Source organism: Alosa pseudoharengus, unplaced genomic scaffold, assembly GCF_046254945.1.
Source record: "Alosa pseudoharengus isolate Yale_2024_CS ecotype anadromous, Long Island Sound unplaced genomic scaffold, YU_APseudo_1.1 YU_APseudo_1.1_scf_12, whole genome shotgun sequence".
NCBI classification, from domain to species: domain Eukaryota; kingdom Metazoa; phylum Chordata; class Actinopteri; order Clupeiformes; family Clupeidae; genus Alosa; species Alosa pseudoharengus.
Genome location: NW_027468587.1, coordinates 10,077,015 through 10,098,244, shown reverse-complemented (window position 1 = coordinate 10,098,244; position 21,230 = coordinate 10,077,015). Strand labels below are relative to the sequence as shown.

Sequence of the window (21,230 nt, the reverse complement as noted above, 5' to 3'; positions counted from 1 at the left end):
GGCACAAGTGCAGACAATACAGAGGATCTAAAAAGGCCCGAGCGAAACCACGGCACACCAGGCAGACTCAGTGAGGGAGAGAACATGGATCAGGAGAACATGGATCAGGAGAACATGGACAGGAGAACATGGATCAGGAGAACATGGATCAGTAGAACATGGATCAGGAGAACATGGATCAGGAGAACGTGGAACAGGAGAACGTGGATCAGGAGAAAATGAAATGACAAAACGGAGCCGGATGGAGGACGCACACGTACGCACGCACAAGGGCGGACGGACACACACACACACACACACATACACACACACCACATCTCAATTTGTTACTGATCTCACTAGCCAAAAACTCAGTTAGCGATCCAATGAAGATGAACATATGTACTGGAAAAGAAGGATTTTTTCATCAGTCATCAGAAGGTGTGTGTGTGCTTATAAATCCTTTATTACTGCATCAGTCATCAGAAGGTGTGTGTGTGCTTATAAACCCTTTATTATTGAATCAGTCATCAGAAGGTGTGTGTGTGTGCTTATAAATCCTTTATTACTGCATAATCTGAGCAGGTTAGGGGTTGAAGCACTTGATAATGTGTCAATGGCAGGGGCTGGGGTGGAGTAAAAATAGCATCCAACATGCAAGCATGTGTGTCTGACTGTGTGTGTGTGTGTGTGTGTGTGTGTGTGTGTGTGTGTGTGTGTGTGTGTGTGTGTGTGTGTGTGTGTGCATGTGTGTGAGCGAGAGAGACAGAGAGAGAGAGAGAGAGAGAGAGAGAGAGAGAAAGCGTGTGAGAGAGTCTGTGTGTGTATGCCCTCTCTCTTTCTGTATTCCGCTGGGACAAGAGTGGCATCTGCCAGGGCACAAGTGTGAAGGGTGCGGGGCCAAGCAGCATGGCACACAGGCCTCTGCCAGTTACTCATCTACACACTGACTTCAGCTTCTCATTTGACCTCGTCTGGGGCCAGTCGGCCTGAAAACACCTAATAAGTCCTTATGGCCTTATACATCAGCTCACACAAACAGCTTTGATCCAGCATAATTCTCCAGCTAAAGCTATGAAGTTCCTTCATAGATAGATAGATAGATCTATCTATCTATCTATCTATCTATGAGTTTGCCCTGGAGCAGACTGCAGCGTCAGCATATATTTACTTTCTTAAAGAACTCTGAAAAACTCTTTACTGTCACTATGCATTAGCAGATGGGCAAACAAACAAAGCCAGAGCCAGTCCACTCAGACGTGTCGTCTCTGTCCAGAGAGCAATTGGCACTATGCCTGAACTGGTCAGTCTACAGTACAGAGCTCATTACTACACAATAGAGAAATGGATACAATTCACCATAATTCCACATAACAGAGCATAATGCTTATACATCATACTCTACACTATATTAAGTCCAATACTATACTATGCCATGCTATGGGATGCTATACTACTATACTATACTATACTATACTATACTATACTATACTATACTATATTATGCCATGCTATGTGATGTTATACCACTATACTATACTATACTATACTATACTATACTATACTATGCCATTCTATGGGATGCTATACTATACTATACTATACTATACTATACTATACTATACTATAATATACTGTCTGTATCTATCTATTAATGACAGGAATGTCTGTCTGTCTGTTTGTCTGTTATTTGCATTTCTCTTGAACCATTGTCCGATTGATTACAAGGTGTCTTGCAACGGCCACGAGTAGGTGCAGTGTCAAGTTTGGCGTTGTTTGGATAAGAAATGCTTTTTCGCCAATCTAGCCACTGGCCACCTCCCCAATTATGTCTGACCTCAACAATAAAAAATGCTCTGTATGCGGTTTGCTTGCATACAATTATTCAGCGGATATTCAACAACATGCCAACAAACACAGGTATGCAGTTGCTATTCAAAACGACGTAAAAATGACATGGAATAAACTGACACATTGTTGCAAATTTCATATGATGATGCATCATTCCACAAAATGGTTTGTCTTCTCTATCATCAAGTTATTCAATAGGAATGAACAACATCTAAGCATATAGCCTTAACTCAAAACAGCTGTAAGGCTTATGTCATTTTGATCTATAAAAAATGTCACATGCAAGCCATGCTTAAATTCTGCTCACTGCACATTTATTATATTTTATTATAATATATATAAACTTTATTACAGGCTCTAGACCCAACAGCAAGACATACAACATAAAAAAAAGAAATAGATACATAAACACATACAAATATACTGATGTTTGTATGTGTTTATGATTCATGAGAGTCCATACCAATGTTTCCACAAATATGATTGATATCTGAGCGAGCTGCACCTGGGGCTTGTGAGCATCATTATAATACAGTTTTGAGACTCACCAAGTCGGGACATGAACTTAAACATTAGGTTCCTCAAGAGAGCCTGTAGAGTGCTTAGCCCTGAGTCCCAAAAGAGCTTACTTGCACTGCTACTCCTGGGCTTTTTCAGCAGTATCCTCAGGCAGTCATTATATGCCACCTGAAGTTTGCGCAGGGTCTCCTTTTTGTAGCTGACCCATAATGGGACTGCATACATATGGGTGCAGTATGCACAAAACAAGCTCACTTTCACAACATCAGAACAGTGATGGAATTTCCGGACTAACATGTTTGCTTGGACATACAACATTCGTCTCTGCCTATACATATCAGCATCATCTTCTATCTTGTCAGTGATGATGTGCCCAAGATATTTCGTACAGTTAGATACACAGAGGGATTGCCCTGACAGGTAAGACATTGGAAAGTGCAGCTTCTGATCCTCTTTGGTCCTACATATCAATACAACACTCTTTTTTGCATTGTACTGTACATCAAACTCAACCCCAGTTCAGTATTCATTATTGAATGCTTAGCTGGAATGATTCCCTAGCACCCTATTTTTAAAGCAGGCCTACCTACGGGCATGTACGGGTTTTCTACAGGAATAGCATGTTTGTCAGGCACTGCACTAGAATCATACATCAAATAAATAAGTGCAAATAAATAGCTGTGGGGTAATATTGTGTTATGGTGAGTGGAGATGGGTGTGTATGCTCACCTGGCCTCTTGGAACTTCTTCAGGAGGTTGGGTCTGTCCTGGTTTCGTCGTCTGCGGAACCATCTCTGCACCTGCTGCTGTGTGTAACCTGTTTGCTTACATAATGATTCTACAGAACTCTGTGGGCACATACACACACACACACATACACACACACACACAGAGAGAGAGAAAGAGAGAGAGAGATTCTTTCAATACCTGAATTCCAATTATTATATCAGTAATTGTGATGGCAGGGTGATTACGTTTGTGAGGCTGAGTGGAAACCATGCCTGTGTGCCTGTGTTGATGTGAGGGCTTCATATGTGCCTGTGTTGATGTGAGGGCTTCATATGTGCCTGTGTTGATGTGAGGGCTTCATATGTGCCTGTGTTGATGTGAGGGCTTTGTGTCCTGTGTTGATGTGAGGGCTTTGTGTCCTGTGTTGATGTGAGGGCTTCATATGTGCCTGTGTTGATGTGAGGGCTTTGTGTCCTGTGTTGATGTGAGGGCTTTGTGTCCTGTGTTGATGTGAGTGCTTCATATGTGCCTGTGTTGATGTGAGGGCTTCATACTGTATGTGCCTGTGTTGATGTGAGGGCTTCATACTGTATGTGCCTGTGTTGATGTGAGGGCTTCATACTGTATGTGCCTGTGTTGATGTGAGGGCTTCATACTGTATGTGCCTGTGTTGATGTGAGGGCTTTGTGTCCTGTGTTGTCTGATCGTGTGCTTGTGCTTGTTTTGTAGCCCTTGCGCTCCTTGTGCCCACCCTTCACCTGATTCCTACTGTCTCTGCCTGTAGGCCTCCGCTCAGCTGTTCCTCATTGTGTCCACCAGTTTGCCTATTTATACCCTGCGGTACCATGCCAGTCCCAGTTTGGCTGTTTGGCATTTCTGACTCCATATCTGTTTCTGCACCATGTGTCTGCCCCAGTTTTAGTCCCAGCTGGATCCCTGTGTATTACCTTTTTTTACCTGCTCCTGACTTTAGCTTATTCTAACCTTCTACCTCTTGTATCATGCATTTGGATAATCACTCTTGACCTGTGTTGGGTGTTTGGGTTGGCCGTTGTGTTAAGTAGTGGTTTGAGTATGTGTGTACCTGTGTTAGGTGTTTGGGCTGGTTGTGTTAAGTAGTGGTTTGAGTATGTGTGTACCTGTGTTGGGTGTTTGGGTTGGCTGTTGTGTCAAGTAGTGGCTTGAGTATGTGGGTACCTGTGTTGGGTGTTGAGTTGGCTGTGTTAAGTAGTGGTTTGAGTATGTGGGTACCTGTGTTGGGTGTTGAGTTGGCTGTGTTAAGTAGTGGTTTGAGTATGTGGGTACCTGTGTTGGGTGTTGAGTTGGCTGTGTTAAATAGTGGTTTGAGTATGTGGGCACTATGTGTTGGGTGTTGGGTTGGCTGTTAAGTAGTGGTTTGAGTATGTGTGTACCTGTGTTGGGTATTTGGTGGTTTTGCAGTAGAAGGCCTCAAGTGTTGGATTGGGAGCGGCTCGAAGCCGTTTTGTCGCTTTCACGCCAAGCAGAGCCGCTAAGCGGATGCCAAGCGTCCTGAGGAGAATAAATGAGAAGAGACAACCCTTATTGAATCACCATGTCAGGACACCAAACATTCCCACATCCCTAATATGCCATTGTAGAACATCAGAAAATATCACAAAATAATCATGAATAGCTTTTGAAAGAACAGTAACATAAAAGGAGAGGAGAGGAAGATAGAGAAAGGATGAGAAAATGTTAAAAAGTAAAAAGATAAGGAGCCATTAGCAAGAATAGAATACAAAAGTTGAGGGTTTGGGCAATAGAATTAAGAGTGTGTAGCATGCACTCAGAAATACACAGCATGGGTGTATTCTAAAAATACACAGCATCAGTCGTAAATAAAGAAAACAGCCAACCTGGATACTCTCTGCTACCAGCACACGCAGGCAGATAATCCAGTTACACAAAAATAATCTAATTCAATAATGATAGTGAAACGAAAAAAATCTAATTTTAAGACTGGTAAGAAGGACAGTAGGAATACGAAGAAAGAAAGAAAGAAAGAGCAAGGGAAGATAGAAGATGGAGTGCTAAGAAACAGATAAGAGAGGAGTCTGGTCGCCCTGAGAGGAACAGAAACACTTAAGTAATCTAATATGTCATACAACTGACAGAACCATGTCATAGCTGTGGCATTACTGATAGCATTCTGTCAGAAGTTGTCAAATAGGTGTGAATACAGCTTTATAAGGCTTCATGAGTGCAGTTGTCTGAGTTTATAGTTATGTAGACTTCTGCCAGTCGCTGTGTTGCATTATGATTACATTATACGCATTAATAAATGTGCTTATAATGCTTTATGAACACTAGGCTGAAGTAAAGTGCTACCATGAAGACTGTCAAAACATGAGATGCTATGACCACTTAAACATGTGACATTGACTATTATGGCATCTAAAATTGCGATAAATGTTACATGTCACTGTTATCACTACACTGGCACATTCACTGGGCACAATGATCAAAGACAGGACTATGGCATAACATTTGACGTGTATGACAAGGTTAGATCAATAGTTTGGTTGGGAGTTGGCTGGGCTCACCTCTCAAAGATCTGGCGCACTACCATCAAGGTCAGAGCCATGGGCAGCACCACCCAAAGGTCAGCAGGTTTGGCGTAGACCCGGCCGTCCCGATCCTCCAGGTCCTTCCAGCCAAGTCCCTTAGGGAACCAGAGTCGCTCGTCCCAGAACACATCACTAAGCCACGCCAACATTCTGATGGAGAGAAAGGGGGAGATATAGATTCATCTAACCGATTTCTCACACTTTCACATGCTCACATTGAAAACTACACAACAGAAAGATAAAGAGAGTGAAGTGAGAGACAAAGAGAGAGGGGGAGTGAGAAAGAGACAAAAAAAGCTACATTCAGAGAGAAAAGAAAAGTAAAGGAGGGAGAGATAGAGAGAGAGAGAGAAAAAAGAGAGGGATGAGTTCATTGAAGAGATCACAATCAGATCACCTTGATTCATTCCAGAACACTCAGGAGGAATAACAGGGAGAACAGGAGAAAGGGAGGGATAGAGGGATGCAGAGGGAAAGAGAGTGGGAGGAGAGGAGACTAAGTGGCAGAAAGGCAGGGAGAGAGGGGGATAGGGATGGGGAGAAGGGGGATGAAAGAAAGAAACAGGGAGATTGGAGGAGGGGTAGGATAGCAGGATGGGGAGAAGAAGGGATGAGAGAGAGGGACAGGCGAAGGACAAGAAGACGTGATGAGATTATAGAGAAGGATGGATGGGTGGAGCTGGCGGAGGGAGAGTCACAGGAGGAAATGAGACGGACGAGTGGCATACAGATCAGATTCTATGAGTCTGCAACACCCATCTCAAAACAACACCGCTTCAACACCCATCTCAAAATAACACTGATTCAACACCCATCTCAAATCAACACCGCTTCAACACCCATCTCAAAACAACACCGCTTCAACACCCATCTCAAAACAACACCGCTTCAACACCCATCTCAAAACAACACCGCTTCAACACCCATCTCAAAACATAACTGATTCAACACCCATCTCAAAACAACACCGCTTCAACACCCATCTCAAAACAACACTGATTCAACACCCATCTCAAATCAACACCGCTTCAACACCCATCTCAAAACAACACCGCTTCAACACCCATCTCAAATCAACACCGCTTCAACACCCATCTCAAAACAACACAGCTTCAACACCAATCTCAAAACAACACTGCTTCAACACCCATTTCAAAACAACACTGCTTCAACACCCATCTCAAAACAACACTGATTCAACACCCATCTCAAATGAACACTGCCTTAACACCCATCTCAAAACAACACTGCTTTAAGCATCTTATGGCACAGCTAAAGCCAAAATGACGATGTTGAGACTTGCTACAGTACTTGCTTACTTGTTTACTATGACAAACTCCTCTGGGGAGACTGAGCTGGCATGGGGAAATCATGGCATATAATGGCAAAGTTTCTGTGTTAGGCTACATGATGAAGGTACTGTAGGTAAGTATATACACGTCAACTCTTTCACCAATTGAAATGGTACATTGACCAACTGATTTATTTTTTTTTTGGGGGGGGGGGGGGGGGGGTGTAGATCAGATTAGCAGCCTGTGCTTCAGTTTACGTCTGACCAGCGCATCATATGAGATGAGAGCAGCAGAGGGAGCAGATTAGCAGCCTGTGCTTCAGTTTACGTCTGACCAGCGCATCATATGAGATGAGAGCAGCAGAGGGATCAGATTAGCAGCCTGTGCTTCAGTTTACGTCTGACCAGCGCATCATATGAGATGAGAGCAGCAGAGGGATCAGATTAGCAGCCTGTGCTTCAGTTTACGTCTGACCAGCGCATCATATGAGAGCGACACAGAGAGCAGCAGAGGGAGAGACGGGCAGCTGGGGCTCATAGGGCTCATAGGGGCTCATAGGGCTCATAGGGCTCATAGGGCCTACAACCTACACAGCATGGGACCAGGACTTCATGGATGCTCTGCCCTCTACAATCTCTTCTGTCATTTACTATGCCCACAAAGTCAATAGACATATGAGGGGAGGGGGGGATGAAGAGAGTGGGAAAAGGAGAGAGAGAGAGTGTATGGTAAATGGATAAATGAGAGAGAAGGATGGATAAATGAGAGGTCAGCGGAGAGCTGATTGGAGGGTGTGTCTGACCACTGGAGAGAGGGAGTGTGTCAGAAGAGAGGGAGTGTGTGGTGATGCATAACTTTGTGCTGACGCATGGTCTTCTCCCCCTCTGCTCTCATTCTTTCTCTCTCTCCCTTTCTCTCTCTCTGACTCATTCATGATCTCTCTCTCTCTCTCTCTCTCTCTCACTCTTTCCCCTACACTTTTTCCAAAATCGTCACTCCAACCTTGTCTCTTGTCTCTCTCTGTAGTCTGATCCAGTTAGCCATGCTAATTAAGCGCAGTCATTTCTGCTGACAGCCTCTGGCCTCTGCAATCACAACAAGGGTGGGGATAAATAAAAGAGCCGCCAAGGAACCAGCCAATCAGGACTTGACTTCTCTGACAGTCATGTGTCCTGGCCAATACCACCAAACAAGGGGAGGGACTTAGAGTGGGGAATATTGAAGAGAGGGGTGGGCAGTTAATTTCTAGAATGTGACTCCGCGCATGGCCAGTTAGTGACAGTACTCCACAACTTGCCACTAAACTAAAGCATGATTTTAAAAAAGCAACTAACTGGTGTCTTCGTCAAATCAATTTTCATGGTGTATAGTCATGTTTAGGACAGTTAAACACACCCGCCACCTTGGCTATTCACTATTCACAAAAACATAAAATTACCCTCTCTCCCTCCCCCGCTCTTGTTTTTAGGGAGTGGATGGTGAGTACAGCTGACAGCTCCAGGGTTCTGTGTGTGTGTGTGTGTGAGTGTGTGTGTGTGTGTGTGTGCAGCTGGGTCTGGCTATTTTTCAACTCTCTGCAGCTGGATTTACTGTTACATTACAGAGTACACGGCACCAGAAACAACCACCATCAAAACACAAACACACCTTATACACACACACACACAGACACACACACACATGTGTGCACACAGTCACAGCTTAATACTTGTAAATAGGACTTGTTGAAACTCACAGCTGTGTTGAATGGTGGAAAATATTATAGTGTTGTATTATCTTTCAACACAATCAAAAATAATCCTCTAACACGTCAGCACCTGTCTGTTTATTTAGTGAGAAAGGTGAAAACAGGCAGAGACTCTTTGGACAGAAGAGCAGCTTCGTCCTGCACATCCTCTGACTCCTCGCCTGGAATTTACATCTGGGCCTCACCACAGGGCTGTCCCACTAACATTAGTCTCACACTCACACGTGCCTGCTTACACACACAAACACACACTTTCCCATCGTATTTCACCTCTGACCCCTGGGATAAATGTTTGTTCTTAGCCGTGATGCCAAATGGTTGGGTGACGAGTGGGGGCTCTGGTTCCTGCCCCCTTCAGCTGCCCCCGCCCTGCACAGAATTTATGTATGTGTGTGTGTATGTGTGTGTGTGTGTGTCTGTGTGTGTGTGTGTGTGTGTGTGTGTGTGTGTGCGTGCGCTTGTTGAGCTGGGGTGTGGTTCAGATCTACAGCGTGGGGGAGGAGAGCTGGCCTGCATCTTCGAGCCTCATTCCATTCACTAGTAAAGTAGCATAAACACACACTCTTCTCAGGACACTCCCACAGGATACACACACACACACACACAATGCAGACAAGCACACACACACACACAGGAGACACTCCCATTGCATACTTGCACAGAACACACTCACACAGAGGATACTAACGTGTGTTTGAGTCTCATTTCGAATATGCAGATGATCATGTTTCTGTCTTTGAACAAACTAAATAGGCCTTCATTATGCTTTCTCTTTTGCAGAATAAGGAAGCTAGAACTGATCTAAATGTGGTGTAGTGTGTGTGTGTGTGTGTGTGTGTGTGTGTGTGTGTGTGTGTGTGTTTGTGTTTGTGTGTTGCAATTCATGGGTGTATCCTGTGCACAACCGCTACTGCAACAGGAAATAATTTATTACAACAAGCTTACACATCGCTTGCCTGATGAGGGAAAGCCAATCAGCATGTCTGCTGGTTCAAGGGCCCTCCCCTGCCTCCTAAAGCAGCCAATAGCATCGCCCCAGCAGAGTGCCTCCATGTGTGTGGGGGGTCTAGACTGCCAGAGGGGCAGGGCAGGGGCAGTATCCTCCCAGGCTGTAACCCCCCCTCCCACACACACACACACACACACACACACAAAAGTCCTGAATCACCCCTAACCACATCCTCTTCCATTACACACACACTGTAATGACCCAGGCCAGTCTTGCCGATGTCGACTCGTGTGCCTGTGCTCTGTGTCTGTCTCTAGGCCAGGTGAATGGTGCTCAGGTGCGCACAGGCCTCCTGATTGGCAGGGGGATAAAAGACCTGCTCTTTCCGTGCTGGCTCTCTTATCCTCCCGACATTTGGCTTCTGTTTTCCGTTTCTCTGTACATCCTCTAGACACTGACTGGCAATACACTTTTACATTTCACTACACTGACTTTCTTAACATTCATTATTACATTCTATAATATTTACTTATCATTTGAATTCTGCATGTGGCCTCCCCTCCATGTTTCCATGCTAGAGCTGGCATGTTACATACACAAACACACACACACACATTAGGACAGTCACACACAGACCACCACATAGAGATGCGCACACACCTGCTTATGTATGTCTACACATGTGAACACATACACAAAGTTTTTCCATAACCCATGAGTTAGGGTGTATCTAGGGTGTATCTGAGACCCCATGAGAGTTCTGCAGGATAGAGTCTGGAACATACTTATAGTCTTTAAATCTAGGGTATGGGGAATGAGTCAGTACCGGTAAACGCCCTTCTAGAACCCATTGAGTTATCTGTGTGACTAGGGGCCCATAACTTTTGAACAGTTGTAGAAATGCCTAGGGGTTCTGAATCTAGAGTGTGACTCAGGGGATATGACACAACACTGGCATGGTTCTTCCTTCCTTTTTTACTTCTTAGTAGGCGAATCATCACTTGTTTCTATGGAAATGTTTTGATGTTGTTACCATTACTAGGAGTTGAATTCTCAAAATGAAGTGCTACTCTGTACCTTCTCTCACCGACTCATGAGCTCTGCACCACTCTGTCATGCAGTTCATTCCAATCATGTCCACCACCCACAGCAGAATGTACTTCAGACCACCGCAGGGCAGATTAGGCCTTCTGATTCTGACCGATCTTGATAGAGTTCTTCTAGTCATCTTTCAAAAACCGCACACATCCCAGATCCCCATGCCCCTCCCCCCCCCCCCCCCCCCCACACACACACACACACACGTACACACACACACACACACACACACACACACATTCAAACACTCACATTGGGCACTCATTGGTTCATTACTAGCCTATACCGCAGGCAGCCTATTCATATTTAACCAGCATCTCTTGTCCTTCCTGAAGAGGTTTCAATGAGCCCTTTAACAATGACAATGACAAACACTCTCGTCATTGTCATTGTTAAAGGGAGAGAAGGGTGAATAGCCAACAAGGACAGGATACTTATTTAATAGAATTGATTATTGGGACTGATGACAGATGGGATACACAATTGAGAAAACTGGGTGATTATGAGGCTGCAAATATTAGCCCTTAGGCAATTATTTGTCTTTGGGTAAATATGAGTTATTTGTTTGTAATATTAGCCTTTGGCCAGCCTGTGTTTGCCTGCGGTGAATAGCCTGCTACACACACCCCTGGCATGACATCCTAAGGGCTTCTGTCTCCTCTGCACTCTCCTCCCACCTCTTAACAGACTATCAGCATCATGTCTGATCCCCCTCGTTTTCCTAAAGGACATCGATCTTCTCCTTTTACACAAATATCATAATTTAAAAAATGTTGCATTGCGTGGTCACACCACCACTCAACACACAACACACTATAGTGTTCCCTTGTAATGGGTTTTAATGAGCTCTCATATCTAATTGTACTACCTGCAGTTCTGTCTTTTTATTGCTGGTTTTTATTGCTTGTATAGCACTGGGAGCCAAAGAGAAACATCATTTGGTTCCACTAGAGCACTGTTCCAGTGTACATGAACTAATGAACCATAAAATCACTTAATTGACCTATACTCATCTTCAGATTTACCACACTAAGACACACAATCTAACCAAACATACACACACGCACAGATATGAAAACATATAAACACACAAATCATATATCAATACCACACACACACAAACACACACACACACATTAGGTGACTCTGTGCAGGCATCACACATTGGGACAGGAAAGGATTAAGTATGTCAGGCCCCTCATGCGTGAGTGAGGTGTATATGCCTATATCTGTGTCGGTGGTATGTGTGTGTGTGTGTGTGTATGTCTGTGTATGTATGTATGTGTTTGTGTGTGTGTGTGTGTGTGTGTGCATGCATGCATGTGTGTGTGTGTGTGTGTGTGTGTATGTGTATGTGTATATGTGTGTGTGTGTGCATGCATGTGTGTGTGTGTGATTCTTCCTGTAGGCTCGGCACAGTAGTACTCTCTCAGGAGCAGCTTAGCACTGTTGTTCAGCCACCTGTAGAATCATCTGGAGTGGATTCCAGCCGTCATGAGACACCAATTTCCCAGTGGGCCCTACCGCTCCGCTCCACACCCCCACGCCACTACACCAAAAACGGTCAAGGCAGACGAGAGCTCACGGAGCAGATGGACAGGTAATATCTTTCCCTGAGTTTCACGTCCAGCATAGGACAGCATTAAGCCACAGAGATTACAGACCCAGTGGATACTGCTACTTATGAGACATTTATGCAGAATGACGTTACAATCAAATGTGTACCGTGTACACCTCTGAGTAATATGTAGACGTGGATGCTCAGGGCCTGCTATTGACACATCCATCAGAGGTTAAGGCTAGGGTTGGGTATCGTTTCAATTTGAACGATTCCGATTCCAATTCCGATTTCTTATTTCGATTCCGGTTCCTAACGATTCTCGATTCCGATTTTTTTTAAAGGCAGGGTCAAAAAAAGTTTAGGATATTTTAAATGAGCTAGCTAACCAACGGTCTTTCTCAGGGTATCTGCACATTTTCCAAGTGCAAATTTAAAGACTTTTAAAGACCTTTTCAAGACATCTAAATGAAAATTAAGACTATACCACGGCAAAAAGATATATAAGACTGTTTAATGCAATAGTTTTTTTTTCCTACTAATTTTAACCCCCACCCCATTTTGGATGTCTACAGAAGTTACCAAAAATATTTTGGCGAAAGAAAATAATTGTGTGTGAATTACCTTCACAGCTATAAATGCCCAATTTTAGGGTCTGGACTGCTTGCTTTTGAAGCTGGCTGTACTGTACATATTTGGTTTTGCTTACTGCTGAGGCTGTTCTTCACCTGTGTCTGTAGTAGCCTAGGGCTACTTGCCAAAGACATGTGCACTGGACTGGATTCCCTTAAATATTTTTTTCAAAGTTAACTAAGCTATTTACATATTTTAATAAGCCTACTTTATATAATTTACTATGTGCATCTATTGTCCATATGCAGCACAGCAAATTAAAGTTAATCCACTACTTTACATTTTGCATACCAGTTGTATCTAAACCAACCAAAGCTTGACTGAAACATTGTAAAACCATTGACTTGTTTTAAATTAATTAAGAGACAGGTCCTCTTCGCATGATCCTGCTGAAAACTGCTGGTTTCATCTCAAGCACGCACGTTATGAACGCACGTATTTTTATGTAGCAGTCGCCGACATTCAAAGCATATGCGGTTATATTTCACAACTTTTGCTAAGTAGGCCTAGCCTACTGGGAAACGCTGGCAAGCAAGCTGCTGGCAGATATTACAGGTAGGCTATTATAACTTAAGACAGATATTTTCTTCCCTAGGCTAGGCCAGCAACACACGCTGGAAAGATGCAAACAGATCAACTTAACATACCGGTATACAGTATTTCCTCCTGATTGCGAAGAACTGCACATAATTTCACCAGCAGTCTTCGCGTCCATAGTTTGTGAAACGATGCTGCGTCCGAGCAAAGACTTTAGATGCCAAGCGCAACTCCAAAAAGGAGAACAAATAAACGTCCGGCTTGAGGCTGCGCCGGACGCCGGACAGGGCTTTTAAAATCCATATGTCCGGCCTAAATTCGAACATATGGCCAACCTATCGCTAACTGGCTTACCAACTCTTTCTCCCGCTCATTCTACCGTAGGCTCCCTCATTCCACGTAGGCTACCCTGTCTATCTCTCAGGCCTCAGCTACACCACGAAAACGCCAGGCATATTATTTTGTACATAGGCCTACTGTATTATTACCGTTTTCACACCTTTAACCAAACCCGTGAAAAACATCTTCACTCTGCAACCACTACACTTCCTCCCGTAGCCTAATAGCCTATCACGTATACAATTGCGTTTTAAATACACGAAACTGGATGGAGACATCACTCGCTCTCTTGCACTCGCTGGCGGTCCCATACGCACATTTAATACCTCTCTTTCGAAAATTCAGTTGTAGCCTATTTAAGACTTTTTAAGGATCCTCGGGAACCCTGCTTTCTGAATGAAATAGTCTGACCTTCTCCATGAATTTTAATTCTATTAACTATGCGCTTCTTCGTTGGTGTTCAGACGTTTCTTCTTCCTGTCGGCAGACTGGGAATCGAAAGTAGGAATCGAAATTTAAACTTTTGAACGATTCCGGGAAAATCGCAAAGATAGTCCCGGTTCCAACCAATACTCGATATTCGATACCCAAGCCTAGTTAAGGCCTTCACACTCGACTCTTCTTCATCTTCTTCATATACTCTTTTGATCCCGTGAGGGAAATTTGGTCTCTGCATTTATCCCAATCCGTGAATTAGTGAAACACACACAGCACACACACAGCGAGGTGAAGCACACACTAATCCCGGCGCAGTGAGCTGCCTGCATCAACAGCAGCGCTCGGGGAGCAGTGAGGGGTTAGGTGCCCTGCTCAAGGGCACTTCAGCCGTGCCTACTGGTCGGGGTTCGAACAGGCAACCCTCCGGTTACAAGTCAAAATTTGAGCACATTCTTTTCTCCTGTCTTTGTGTCTCGCTGTCTCACAACACACTATAGCACTGCCATCACACTCACACACACGCACACATACACACACACACACACACACACACACACACTCAGAGCACTTCATACAGGAAGTGCTCTGAGAGATTATAGGTGCGTGTCTAACAGCACATTAATGTATTAGAAAATGCCTTTCACACCATGACTACTTTAAACACTGTGTCAGCTAATCTGAGTGAACATGCTGTAACTCCTGTTTTCTTCTTGTTGTTTAGTAACCTCTGACAACAACCCAGAGGTGTAAAAAGTCCAGCTTCAGAAAGTAAAAGTCCAACAATGCTTTGGTTCTACCTGTGGACAGGTGATATTCACTAATTAGCTGATCTGCCTGTGGACAGGTAATATTCACTAATTTGCTGATCTACCAGCCTGAGTTGTGCTAATTAGCATTAGCTGGTTTGCGAAGAAGAAATATGCGGCAAAACTTTTAGTTTCTGAAGCCAGACTTTTACACCTCTGCCAAAACCAGTCCTTTAACAGTTTTAAGGTCGCTGGATATTACGGACACATGCCGAATAGGATGCAATATGACATTGAATGCTGGGTACAGGGTGCTGAAAGATTGTATTTTGTCCTTTAGCATAGGATTTCAAGAAATACTTCACTTGATTTGACTGTATTTTTCTTGTTTAAGTCTTGGGTTTCATGTGCACAAGGATGGAATTTCATGTCTACAAGCAAGGATTTAAATCTAGTGTGTGAACGGTTTTGCAAAGCAAACTGTGAGTGCCCTGAACGCTGAGACTGGAACACAGGACATTCCTAATCTCCTCCACACAGATAGAAAACACACACACAAGACACTCACAGGCCTGTGCTAACACGCAGTCCAAGGGTCATCCTTGTTAGCTACTGGGTGTAGGCAATAGTTGAGAGGACCAAGGATCTGACAGCTGTGTCTCCCTCCACACACACACACACACACACACACATACACAGGGCCTCCACGCTGCTGGGTCTAAACTCTACACACGCTGCAGGATGGACTGTGGACAGGCTCAAAGGGGCAGTAAGAATCAGCACAGGGAAAAACACACACACACACACACATTTACACGCAAAGGATAAGCCCTGAGGCTCAAGCACATATCGTAACACCCCCAATTATCACCACTTTTGTTCGGAAATTCTAAAACAACAATGTTTTTTAACACTTCAAAATAACATTTGCTAAATGAACCTTACATTTTTCAGTAGCCATTCGTGTGTAGATTTAAACAAAATCTGGTTTGGTTCTTAACGGGAGCGTTTACTGCCTGAAATATCCGATTTTGTTCAGCTCTTCGAGTCACGGTAAAATGTCATTTTTGGTACATTTAGATACACCTATGGTGTGGGTGCTTGCGTTTCTTTAGGAATCCGCCGTCTTGGTTTGTATAGAAATGGATATTAAGTGACACATACACGCAAGACGGCGAAAATACGGGACCGACGGTAATAGGGGGAGTTCCGATACAAAGGCATGCATAGAGGATCATCAGTGGGGCATACACAGACACAAACACACACAAACACATGCTTGCACATACACACATAAACACTACACACAACACACACACGGTGACCCATACACAGATACACACACACAGGACTAGTTTGATTTTGGTTTAGGACTATTCCCTTTGGGACTAGTTTGGTTTTGGTTTAGGACTTTTTTTTCTCTCTCAACCTTTTACAGTGTAGTTAGAAGGTGACAAAATTTCCTCACTTTCTGAATCTACCTGAGCATTTTTATAGCAAGTGTCTTTGTTTGTGTGTCTGTGACCCCGTAATTCTAGGTGTCTATGTGCCTGGGAGTAACTCTGTGTGTCTGTAATTCTGTGAGCCTGTATGTCAGTGTGTCCGTGTCTGTATGCATGTGAACATCTGGGCCTACATGCTTATGTTTCTGTGAGCATCTATGCCTTTGCCAGTGTGTCTGTGCATGTCAGTGTCAATGTATGTGGGCCTGTGTATCTGTAAGTCTGTGTACTTGTGAGTATGTAAACTTCCGAGCCTGTACAGTATGTCTGTGTCTGTGAGTGTCTATGACTCTGAGCCTGTCTGTGTGTGTGTATGTGTGAGTGTCTATGACTCTGAGCCTGTCTGTGTGTGTGTATGTGTGAGTGTGAGTGTCTATGACTCTGAGCCTGTCTGTGTGTGTGTGTGTGTGTATGTGTGTGTTTGTGTGTATGTGTGAGTGTGAGTGTCTATGACTCTGAGCCTGTCTGTGTGTGTGTGTGTGTGTGTGTGAGAGAGACTCTCCCCAGCGGCAGCACTCTCCAGCACTTTTCCCTCTCCGCTGTTCTCACTCTCCCCACCCTCATTGGCTACCTAGGTCATCTGGCCATTCTCCTCTGGACCAATCCCATCATTCTGTGTGTGTGTGTGTGTGTGTGTGTATGTGTGTGTGTGTGTATGTGCGTGTGTGAGACTGGACAGAGGGGTGAAAGTGTTGCACGCGTGTGGTGATCTTAGCTGGCTGTTTGAGATTCCATGTGGGGGAGGAAGCGAAGCTTCACACTAGCATAGCTATTATCTGACAAACAAACAGCAGCCCTGACCTGGCTTCAGCAAGATGACATGGACGTTGCACCTCCAACGCCCCTCTGTGTGCAAAGCACAAGATTGACTTTATTGCATTATTTCATGTCAAGTCCAAGACATTATGGCTGATATGATGTGGATAGGTACTAGTGAATGTACAAGCCAAGGCATGCGTGAGGGAGTGAGTGATCGAAAGAGAGAGTGTGTGTGTGTGTGTGTGTGCCTGTGTGTGTGCTGAACAGCAGATCGGGGTTCCTTGTTACCCATAATGAACTGTATATAACAACTGTCCTATGACTCATTCCAAAGGAATGGAATGAGTGAGTGACTCCTTACAGGGGGAAACCCAAAGGATACTGCATTGCTCTCAGTGAGACACACACACACACACACACACACACACATCGATACAAATGTGGTCCCTGTCAATATCAGTCACAGACACTCAAATCATGTAAGAAGTAGCAATTGATGATGGTTAAATGAGCACTTATACTTTAAGCTCCTTCAGCTTTAATGCCCTGCCTCTATCTTCTCCCTCACATCAAGCACGTCAGTGTTAGTGTTTGAGCAGATATCATGTTACACACACACACACACACACACACACACACAAACATGCACACGCATGCATGCTCTCTCTCTCTCTCCCTCTGAGGAAAAATATAGCCTCAGTCATTGGCCATTAGGGGCTGACTCTGCTTTGGCTCGCCAGATGCGGCCCTGATCTGGCCTTGTTCCGGTCAAGTCTGGGGCGACTCCAGCCCCTTTCACAGAGAGCCCTTCCCTGGATCTACCCCACGTCCCACAGGTGAGTCTTCCCTGTCCTTCCCGTGTAACGTCAGCCACCATCCTCTGCTGTGTAGGACCAGCTAGGCTGTACGGAGATGCTGGACTGTAGTGCACCGTCCCAAATGAGCCCCAATTCCGGTCAAGCCCCTGGGCATTCCACACATGTTCCGTCAGGCCAGGGAGATGGAAAAGCCCGATCAGAAAGTCAAACAGTCAAACAGTGCCGCAGACACACTGCCCAGGGCACACAAATCCTCCAGTGACTCACAGTGATGCAGGTGGGTGCTGCTGTGAGTGTGGTCACCGTGGAGTGGACCAAGCTGGATTGTGCTGTGGAGTGAGTCAGCGTGTGTGTGTGTGTCCACGGGAAAAAACGGAGTCGGCTCTCAAGCACACACATTTCAGATTCACGGACACTACAGGTCCAAAGTGTGACCTCATAAAGATTCCCCGACCTTATAAAGTTTACAGTGCAATGTGCACACATACACACAAACACACACAAACAAGTACACACACACACACATACACACACACATACACACACACACACATACACACACATGCATAAGAATGTGTGAAGTTTGCTCAGAGTGAAGATTTAAGATTGCTAATCTGATGCATGTATCAGGTTGTATCTAATCAATCATTGATGTGAAAGGCCTTTTATCACTGTTCCCAAAGGCCCTGTATTCGACGCCAATCAGCCACAATCACAGGTTGTCACAGCACACACATATACACAATTTCTAGCCTTCACCTGTTGTTTGCTACTGAGAGCATATCTGATTATTTCCTCTGTGAGAGGATTACTCTAGAGCTGATCAGAACTGGATCAAGCATCCCTATCTGCACCCAACTCACACATACGCTGGTCTGGATGAAGGCCCAACTCACAAGCGCATTCATAGCATCAGACAGACACAAAAGCACACACCCTGCTCATGATGAATGTAATACAATCAGGCAATGGAGTACTACACAAAACACACACACACACACACACAAGATGACCACACACTATTAAGCAAACTCCACCAAGCCCAAGAGTGTGTGTTGCAGACATCTGCATTATGCCCCCCCCCCCCCTTTCCCCAAACCCCTCCTTTAGTCCAATTTCAGAGTCAAATTAACTGCCTGCAGGGTAAACACCATGTGTGTGTTTTAGTTCTGTCCAGGAAAAAATGCCCATTGACTGACATTAATACTCTCTAGTGGTCAAACACCTGCACAGCAGATCTGATAACAGGGGCATGTTTACTTAGGGTATTTGCAAGAGAAATCTTGATTGATGGGCTTTGGCCTTTTTGGATTCAATTAAATTAGAATCTATGTTTGCTATTTTACATTGACGTCTTAGAACACTAGTAAAATGGTAAAATGCATCGACAGTTAAAGGATTACCGGGGTCATCTCGTTTCAACATTACAACAATAATGAGGATGGGTAAGGACCATCTCAAGTGGACGCTGTACTAGATCAAACACTGACTGCTGTCAGGAGGTTGCCTACTGCCACTGCTTAGCCTCTATCATATAAGAGAATATAGGCTATAGCCTATATCTCTGACAATAAAGCTATACTTATATATCTCTAAGATTGACAAGTTGTCCACCTGGGACCTTGAACAGCAGGTTGATCTGTGGAACGCCTTCTTCAAATATATTCATCATTCATTCATTCCCGACAGCTTATTTTAAGTGACTTGAAACGCTATGACACCATAGCTGACACATAGCTCGTTTGGGTTACAGCATACTTTTAGGACCAAACTCCAGGGAGGTATACAGTTCAGTAGGGTAAAGTGACCGCTGGCCAGCAGTCATCCTCAATACAGTAGCGCATTACTGGAAACGAAAGGCCACCATCCCCAGTGACTGATGCTTAAGGCACTTTAAGCTAATTTACGCATGTTAAGTTATGGGAAGCACCACCCACCCATCTAAAGATTTTACAATGCCACCTGAACTTAGTGTTTTCTAAAAGTGATTTTATTTTATCTCAAACAAAACACATTTCTTTGCGAGAAAAGCAGGCTAATAGCCTACTATTTGTATCCATTTTAATCTACATATTCCTACATGGAGTGTGAATGTTGCAGTGAATTGTGATGACTGCGCATGTTTACCCAGAGCTAAAACACATGACCGGACCATCCTGACATAATGTCATACTGAGGTAGGCTAAAACACGGCCACCGCAGAGGTGTGGATGCTACAAAGAATAAAGGAACATTTAAGTCTTCAATAATAAATAACAACCATACTCACTTTGGTCCGCGAATGTTCGAAAAGTTCTTCTGTTTAAAAAAAGTCACTTTCAAAAAGTAAAAAAGAACGGTATGAGATCCTATAAGCACAGAGGAACAGAACAGCTTTTTTATCCCTGTTATAAGTTCGTGCTTAAAGGCAATGAGTTTAGCCTTTAGGCAATGAGTTCGGCCTGTCTGTCTTTGCTACACGCCCGCATCTTTCCCAAAAAGTTCCGAGGCGAGTTAAAGACACCGATGATATGTGTAATGTAGGAAGGCAAATATTTCCAAACTTCTTTGACGTCTGTTCCAGTCTGGCGTACTTGAGCCGTTCTTGACCGCTATCGTGAGATGAGAGACCCACTCTTCTCGTTTCCCTTTCATCCGTAGCGGGATGAAATGTTGAACGTCCAGCAATAGGCGTCGGTCGGTCGGTCCCGCTGTTTGGAAGAAGGGAACGCCGAGGTTAGATTAGAAAGAGTGAATAACGGATTTCTGGGGGACTGAGAGGGGTGGAGTGAGCGAGTGCGCGTGAATAACGGAACGGGAGGGATCTATGCATGACGTCTGAACACGTGAGGTGACATGCGGGCGGAAAAACGGAGATGTCTGGCGGCAGGCTTCCGGATGCCCTGATAGAAGTTTAAGCAAGCTGGTTTAGCAATACCGATTGTCTAATCTATCACTGATATGGTCCTCTTTAAACAGAGCCGATGTAGACTTAATCGTTCAACTATCCGCAGGTATCATTCAGATCTAAATGCAATCAGCTGCTTAGAAGGAAATAATCTAATCTTAGACCATGAGTTGATGAACTCATGTCATGATATAAGGGTTGATGACCAAACATGTTCTTCATTTGAGATAAGGCACCCCCACCCCACTCTATAACAGAGGG

At 44.3% G+C, this 21,230-nt stretch overlaps 1 protein-coding gene across 1 annotated transcript in view; it reads right to left on the bottom strand.

Annotated features, from left to right (window-relative positions):
- Nucleotides 1-20,838, bottom strand: part of LOC143118923 (ceramide synthase 2-like) — a 30,481-nt gene extending 9,643 nt beyond the window's left edge. Inside the window, exons 1-4 of the mRNA XM_076280070.1 lie at nucleotides 20,352-20,838; nucleotides 5,643-5,816; nucleotides 4,491-4,608; nucleotides 3,079-3,197 (exon numbers count right to left, since the gene is read on the bottom strand). Coding sequence (XP_076136185.1) covers nucleotides 3,079-3,197; nucleotides 4,491-4,608; nucleotides 5,643-5,815 — 410 coding nt within the window. The 5' untranslated portion in view covers nucleotide 5,816; nucleotides 20,352-20,838. The remainder of the gene's footprint in view (nucleotides 1-3,078; nucleotides 3,198-4,490; nucleotides 4,609-5,642; nucleotides 5,817-20,351) is intronic.
- Nucleotides 20,839-21,230: the final 392 nt, after the last annotated feature.